At 45.3% G+C, this 7,512-nt stretch overlaps 1 protein-coding gene across 8 annotated transcripts; it reads right to left on the bottom strand.

Moving 5' to 3' along the window:
* Positions 1-816: 816 nt before the first annotated feature.
* Positions 817-6,068, bottom strand: ZNF32 (zinc finger protein 32). 8 transcript variants are annotated; one of them, XM_084904798.1, is made up of 5 exons: positions 5,974-6,060; positions 4,983-5,140; positions 4,733-4,858; positions 3,302-3,441; positions 817-1,748 (listed from the first exon to the last, which is right to left on the bottom strand). In XM_084904798.1, the coding sequence occupies exons 4-5, from the start codon at positions 3,369-3,371 to the stop codon at positions 997-999; spliced, it is 822 nt and encodes a 273-aa protein (XP_084760924.1). In that variant the 5' UTR covers positions 3,372-3,441; positions 4,733-4,858; positions 4,983-5,140; positions 5,974-6,060; the 3' UTR covers positions 817-996. The 8 variants fall into 8 exon arrangements, 7 of the variants coding, with proteins under 7 accessions (XP_084760924.1, XP_084760921.1, XP_084760920.1 ...); XM_084904795.1 differs by having other exon boundaries at positions 5,796-6,045; XM_084904794.1 differs by lacking the exon at positions 4,733-4,858 and adding an exon at positions 5,394-5,471 and having other exon boundaries at positions 5,796-6,044.
* Between the last annotated feature and the right edge of the window lie 1,444 nt (positions 6,069-7,512).

Here is a 7,512-nt window from a genome sequence, read left to right as displayed (position 1 = left end):
AGGATTTAAAACAGTGTAAGAATAATTACTTGTGTCATTTAAAATAGGAATGAAAGCATTTACTTTTATGAGTGATTTATAGTTGGAGTGTGAATTGTATTCCAGTGTGTATGTCTGTCGGCGCGGATCTCCAGGTGACCTGCTTAGGCTTCTGGAAACCACCAGGACTCTGGTAAATAAACCTTGGGATTCATGCATTTTAACTCTTGTGTCTGTGTTTAGTTTATGCTCGGTCAATTTTAGTAAAGTACCGTGGGCAACCCATATAAGTCCAGTTCTCTGGCTGAGGGACCCAGTCACCTGAGCAGTTCCCACCTGAGGGTGAGTTGGAACAGGTATGTACCTTGGTTGCCGGCACATCCCCAGTAGGGGGTGTTGCAAGAGGCAGCTGATCGATGTTTCTCTCTCATCGATGTTTCTAACTCTCTATCCCTCTCCCTACCTCTCTGTAAAAAAAATCAATAAAATATATTAAAAAAAAAAAAAAAGACTTTGAGGAAACGAAGGAATCAGTCATGTGCCATTCAGCAGTCACAACTCTTTCCAGGATTTTTTAGTTATAGGAGGGAGGACTTGGGAGAAATGGAGCAAAGCAAGATCAATTTGATTATACAGGAAGAAAAGAACCTTGGGATTGGCAGGAGGCTGTGTTCCTCCTCCCTCGCCCGCCCCCCCCCAAGGCTGATGGTATAAACTAAAAACTTGAAATCTGTATCTGCCACACACAGAACAATCTCCAAGTGTGCACTACGTTAATGGAAGTACCTTGAGAAATTAGGACAAAAGAAATGGACAGAAACTATGAAACAAACATGATAATGATAATAAACAAGACATTTATTTTTCATATTTATTTGGAAGAAATGGGAAAAGTCGGTTTGCCCTACCTAATGATAGTCTTTCTGAAAGAGTCTCCATTCACTCCACAGAACTGGGTAGGTGGCTTGATCTCAGATTTTATAGTTAATTAAAGAGAATTCTTGTTGAAGAATGTGGTCAAAGGGTGAGTCTTTGTGAGCAGCTTCGCTGGTGCACAGCCAGACTCCCTCTCTGAGTGAAGCTTTTCCCACACTGGCCACATAGATATGGTGTCTCTCCTGTGTGGATTTTGCCGTGCAGGATGCAATTTCCTCTGGTATGGAAGCTCTTTCTGCACTGTACACAGGCATATGGTTTCAGGCCTGTGTGGACCCTGATGTGGACAATCAAGCTTCCTTTCTGACTGAAGGCTTTTCCACACTGATCACATCTATAAGGCTTCTCGCCACTGTGAACTCTTCTATGAACAGCAAGGTTACTCTGATTCCTGAAACTCCTCTGACAAATTGCACACTCGTAGGGCTTCTGTCCAGTGTGGAGTCTTTCATGAACAGCCAGACTACCTCGCTGACTAAAACTTTTTCCACACTCCTTGCACTGATAAGGCTTCTCTCCTGTGTGTATTCGCTGGTGTGTGACAAGATTGCCTTTGGCCCTGAAGCTTTTTCCACAATGGGTACACTCAAAGGGCTTTTGACCAGTGTGGATTCTCTCATGTAACGTTAGGCTACCCTTTTGCCGGAAGGATTTTCCACATTCCTGGCACTCATAGACCCTCTGTCTCACACCAGGTGAATCTTCCTGTAGTGCCTTAAAATCTGGGGATTTTTGTTCCAGCTTCTCTCTTCTGAAAGAACTCTGGAAGTCCCAGCTTGAGGATCCTGTGGCCTCGGTGTGATCATATTTGTGGTGGGCTTCTGTCATCACATCTGGTAAAATGAGAGGGAAGCCAGATAAGATGCACTAATATGCTGAGTGAGAAGAATAGGGAAAAATAAAACAGTGCTCTGTTGAGTGCTTATTATGTGCCAGACATTACACAGTGAACGTTGCATAGATAATTTAACACTAAGAACAATCCTATGGGATGCTACACACAAGGAAATGAAAGCATAGAGAGGTTGTCAAAGGTTATGCATTTAGGTTAGCATAGAGCTGAGATTCAAACACAAGCCTACTCCACTGCCTCTGTGTTTTGTTCAATATAGCCTCCCAAATAATCTTGTGAGGTAAATATAAACATCTCCAGACTCAGGAGAACTATACAGGATCACACAGAACCCCATATCCAAATTTTATCTGACTTCAAACAGGTGAGGAGCCAGGTTGGGCAGGGCCTAAAGCTTTAAAATGTTGGAGGCACTTCATTAGGAAAAAGTGTAAAAGTGGGAACAGGGCCTTGAAGAGACCCTGCAAGAGAGGAATCCTGAAACTTAGATTTCATTAGCTTCATGAAAAACCCACTTCTGCACTAGTCTGCTTTCCTGACAGTTGAGTAAACTCCATGACATCAGAAAATATGTAGTAGAATAATTCGTACTTAAAAAAAAAAGTATATATATATATATATATATATATATATATAGAGAGAGAGAGAGAGAGAGAGAGAGAGAGAGAGAGAGGGAGAGGGGGGGGGGAAGAGGGATAGAGAGATAGAAACATGGATGAGAGAGAAACATCATCATTCGGCTGCCTCCTGCCCCCCCCCCCCCCCCCCCCCCCCAGGGTATCAAGCCCACAGCTCAAGCATATGTCCTGGTGGGGAATGGAACTGGTAGCCTTTTGGTTCCTGGCTCTCTACTCAATCTTTGAGCTACACCGGCAGGGTAGAATCCTTGGTACCTTACATTTGTTGTCTCTAATTCTTGCAACCCTGCAGGGTAGAGCTGTTGTCCTATTTCATTGACAATGACCCTGCAGTTCAAGGAAGTTAAATAATTTGTCTGATACTGCATCTAGAGCCAGAACAACTAGACTTTCTGATTCAAGGAATTTTTCCCTTGAAAATTTATGCTACTTCAATCTACTAAGCTGTGGTGGAATTGAGATCAGTTTTGGTTTAGCAGTTATTCTCAAACACTTCCTATGCAGCTGTTGACAGTATTTTCCAATGTTGCCCTTTAAATATGGGTCCAATTTATCACTACCCTGGATTAACAGTTTTCTTGGAGTCATCCTAGGGAGATTTTCTCATTGTTCCTCTGCCTTACCCTTCCTTACTCAGTGGCTGCACTGAAATTTAAAGCTGCTCATTCATTTTCTGAGAAACTACCTCAAGTTTACCTCCATATCAGGATTGTTTTCTGCTGTTTCCATTGTTATTTCTCACTCTAACTTGCAGGCTTTTCCTGTAACTCCCAGAAATGGTGAGCTCCACCACAGGAATGTCTCCTCTGCTTCTCAGCCTGCCAACCAGTGCTGAGGACAGGGACACTCCATGCGGTGAGTTGAGGGCATCCCAGAGATCAACTGGCTCACTCACTGAAGAATGCTACATTCTGGGCATATCGTCCATGACAGTCCAGCAGGGTAGCTGTTGGAAATCCAAACATGTCCACTCCTGCCGTATGACCTTAATCACCACCTCTTCATGTGCTGCTTCCATATGCTGTTCTTGAGCATCTGAGGAGGAAAACCACCAAAGAAACAAAAACAAAATAGAACAAAAACAGGAGAAGGCAGGAGAATTGATGAGTGAAAAGATTCAAGTCAACAGGAGCTCCAGTTTGGGGTATGAATAAATGGAGAACTCAGGATGAACTGATATAATGTTAGTCACCTTTAATGTAACAGCAACATGGTCTTAAAGGCACATGATCACACACAAATGAGCCCAGGGGGCAGCAGGTGGAAAAGGAACATGTCAACACACATCTCTCTCCTCCTGCCAATTCTAAGATAATGGGCACTCCTGTTTGTTCCTTAACCTTGGTATGTGATTAGAATCTTCTAATTCCTTCCCCCATCTAACCATCTGCTATTTGTATAGCCTCAGAATATTAAAAAAACTCAATATTCAGACTTCATAATTGGCTCTACGATAGAAATGGCTGTGGTCCTCCTCTCCAGTTCCCCTAAGTTATGAGGACAGAATAAGATATTTCATGTTAACCTTTAAACAATTCTTAGGAGGATCCAGATCCAGACCTTCCCCTCTTCTACTCTTCAAGATATGAGAATACCAGTTCTGAGGGAAGTGTAAGTACTTGTCAGTACTTGGAAAAAGAAGACCTACTTTGGATTCCAAAACCTAGCACAAGGCATCCAACTAGGGTGAGTAACTTGCCAAAATTCTCAGAGCCAGTAAGGAGTCAAGGTGGAAGAAATTCAAATCCAAGATTTTCAGGATCCAAAGCCTATGCCTTTAGACTAGACAGTTCTCTAGTTCCTCATCATTAAAGAGCTGGTAGGAATTTTTATAACATGGAACAGAATGGAACAGGGCTTAGCCAGACTTTACTACTCATCTAGATCCTAGGTATTCTCTTGCCCCATATTATCTTTTTCTATTTTTTCCCCTTTGGAATATCCTTTTCTTACTTCAGGATCCTGATCACCACATTCTTACACTTTATACAGTGGTTTTGGTGTATAATCTTTGTTTCCCTCCAGTAAGTCTTATCAAAATGCTGGCCGCCTGATTTAATGAAACGGAAGTGTGATGCTGCAGTTCTTTCCTTTGTTAACTGAAGCACGTGGTCTTCCTGTCAACTGCACATTCTGCAACCTGTTATGGTGACTGAAGAGCATTTTAAACTCTTATTGGAGGACTCATCTCCAACTGGGAATACAAGCTGTAAAGGAACCCCCGATCAGAGTGTCAGGACACGACTGGTCATTAATTTTGGAAGTTTAAGGTGTTACTGCTCAACCACTGCACATTCACCAAGAGTCAATGGAAAGTTCCTGGCACCTTCTGCCTGAGGTTGGACTCTGTCCCTGTGGAATCCAGCAAATGGAGTAGAATCTACAGCTCTGCCTCTTCACATACTGTGAGCTCTTCAACAAGCAATAAACTCAGCTGCATCCCAGGAACTTCCTTGATTAATAAAAGGAAATTCTTTTTAAAAAAAATATATTTTATTGATTTTTCACAGAGATGAAGAGAGAGGGATAGAGAGTTAGAAACATCGATGAGAGAGAATCATCGATCAGCTGCCTACCGGGGATGTGCCGACAACCAAGGTACGTCCCCTTGTCCGGAATCGAACCCCAGACCCTTCAGTCCGCAGGCCGACACTCTATCCGCTGAGCCAAACTGGTCTGGCAAAAGGAAATTCTTATTTTTCTCCCAACATCACATGTCTGAGGAGTTAATTTCCTGCAGAATTTGGAGAAAATGGCTTTGTCATAGAAAATAGTGCTTTTCCAAACAGAATGGCTCCTGATCCTTTGGAAAAGTTCAGAACTAGGCCATGAGAGACTGGGATTTCTGCCTTGATTCCCCACTCCCTCATGTAACGTTGGGCAAGTAACCAAACAATCCTGACTCTATTTCCTCACTTATTAAATAGGTTAATAACAGTCATATCAGGTAATTCCTGGGAGAATAAAAGAACCAAATGTGACCATACCTATTACTTAAGGCCTAAAGTTGACAGCCCTCAAGAACAGGATGAGAAGAGGGGGTGACTTTGCGTCTCTGGGACCTCCTGGGACGTAGTTTCAGCATTAGAGATTCTGGGTGGGGGTGATTATTTTCTCCGCACGACCGAATCCACTTTGTCCTTTCTCCCATCTGCCGCCCCTCCCCCCCACCCTTGAGAGACTGCAAGTTTTCTGTCCATCTTCTGAACCCTCCCCGCAGGCCCGGGGGACACCTGTCTATCACGGCCCCCTCCCTCGACTCCAGGATGAGGGGCCTTCCACACGCCCTGCCCTGCACAGCGGTGGTCGGAGGGACCCCTGCTCCTAGGGGCAGATCCTCCCTCCTCAGCACCCCCATGCATGCCCTGCGTGCAGACCCTCAACCCCACCTCTGGTCCAGCGGCAGACTTCTCTGCAGCTGCAGACTTCTCCCCTTGCGGCCGGCCTTTGCAGCAGGGCAGGCCTGCCCTGCTGAGGGTCGTCGGGGCAGCAGAGGGCCCCGGGGACCGCCTGCTAGCGTGGCCCTGGCTCACCTGGGTGCCATGACCTGCTAGCAGCCTCACTCACCACAGCCGTGCAAGCCCACGGACAGACAAAGGCCAGCGCCGGTCCACAGCAGCGCGCCTGCGAACAAGCCAGACTACAACTCCCAGGAGGCTCTGCGTAAACTAGCCCTCCAGGCCCTGGGCCTCCGCGCTAACTTTTTCAGAGCACTGTGGGAAATGTAGTTCTGGGGGAGCCAGGCCGCTGCCAGAGGTGGGGACTTGTCTTCAGCCTAGAGCCAGGGGGAATGGACAACCCGGTGAAGCTGTCTGCTGAGAAATATAAGATTTTTGCCGGGGACGGTGGAAGGGAACAAAGTGTTGGGGAGAAGGTGATTGATAAAGCTTTAGGCATTTAGGGGTTATGTGTTGAGTGCTGTGTTAGATAGGGCAAGGATCTTAAGGTCTGGGCAGTTTTGCTAAATGTTATTCTTGCTAAATATAAAAGGCTAAGCCTCCCGTTGCGCTTTGGAGATGAATCCACTGTCTCCTTTACTTCTGCAAGTAAATAAAACTACCTTGTGGCTGAAATATGGTAGCAATCATGCTTGGGTAAAAACTACTGTTTGAATTTTAACCCTACTATTCTGACTTCGACCTTCACTTACTTGCTTTGTTCATCGCACAATGGGCTTAGGGAGGATGAGTTCAAGTTCTGGGCAAGGTTACAGGCAGAACTTTCTTTTTCATTAAAGAGCCAGCCCTATGTACACTTAGTGGTTATCTCGATGCTGGCCTCGAAAACAATGCTGTTCTGTCCAATTAAAAGAATGCACCTGGCATGGTATTGAGATTGTGGGCATATCTGGTCTCTGGCCTGCAAGGTCAGACAGCTAAGTTTATCTTCATCATTCTTCAAACGGGCTAAAGCAAACTAGAAAGCAACATTTTATCTAGGAAGAACAGCAGAAAATTTCAAACAACAGTTTGTTGTAGAATGGGGGTTTTCCTTCTCAGAACCTTTAAAAATAACTACCTGCCCCTAAACCCTCGCGGTCATGTAGGGTCCGCCTGCGTGCGGTACTCTTGCTGCTTGCCCTGGCCAGTTCAATAAATTCTTGTTTGCTTTTTAAATAAATTATCAGCCTCCGGTGGTCTTATTTTGAACCCAGGATTCGACCCCACAACATTGACAACCGTGGCTGGATCTTGAACAGAGTACCCCAAGAGGTGAACTTGAGTTTGGTAACAAATTTGGTGACTTCAGATGGGCCTCTTAAAAGGACTCCCTCTCCACCTGGTGTGGATGCTTGGCAAAGCAGCTGGCAGGTGCCTGGGTCTCCGCTGGACCCAGGACCTGTTCTGTGGGGGACCCCTGCTTGGTGCTGACCACCAGAATGGCTTCCTGGCCTGCCTCATCTAGAAGCCTAGTGGCCACCTGAGCCTGTTTCACTCAGCACTTGACTAGCAGGAGGGAGGTGGGTAGGTCAGCCCCAGGGGTTGCTTTAATTAGCATATCTCATTTTGGGTATTGTGTTGTTGGAGAGGTAATTTAAGTTTTGGCTCATGCTTGGTTTCTGGTTGGTTGGGCAGGAACTGTCTCTGAGAAGACAGATTCAGAGCC

Source organism: Pipistrellus hanaki (genome assembly GCF_964339955.1).
Source record: "Pipistrellus hanaki genome assembly, chromosome: 14".
Taxonomy (NCBI): domain Eukaryota; kingdom Metazoa; phylum Chordata; class Mammalia; order Chiroptera; family Vespertilionidae; genus Pipistrellus; species Pipistrellus hanaki.
This window is presented reverse-complemented; position numbering and strand designations above follow the sequence as displayed.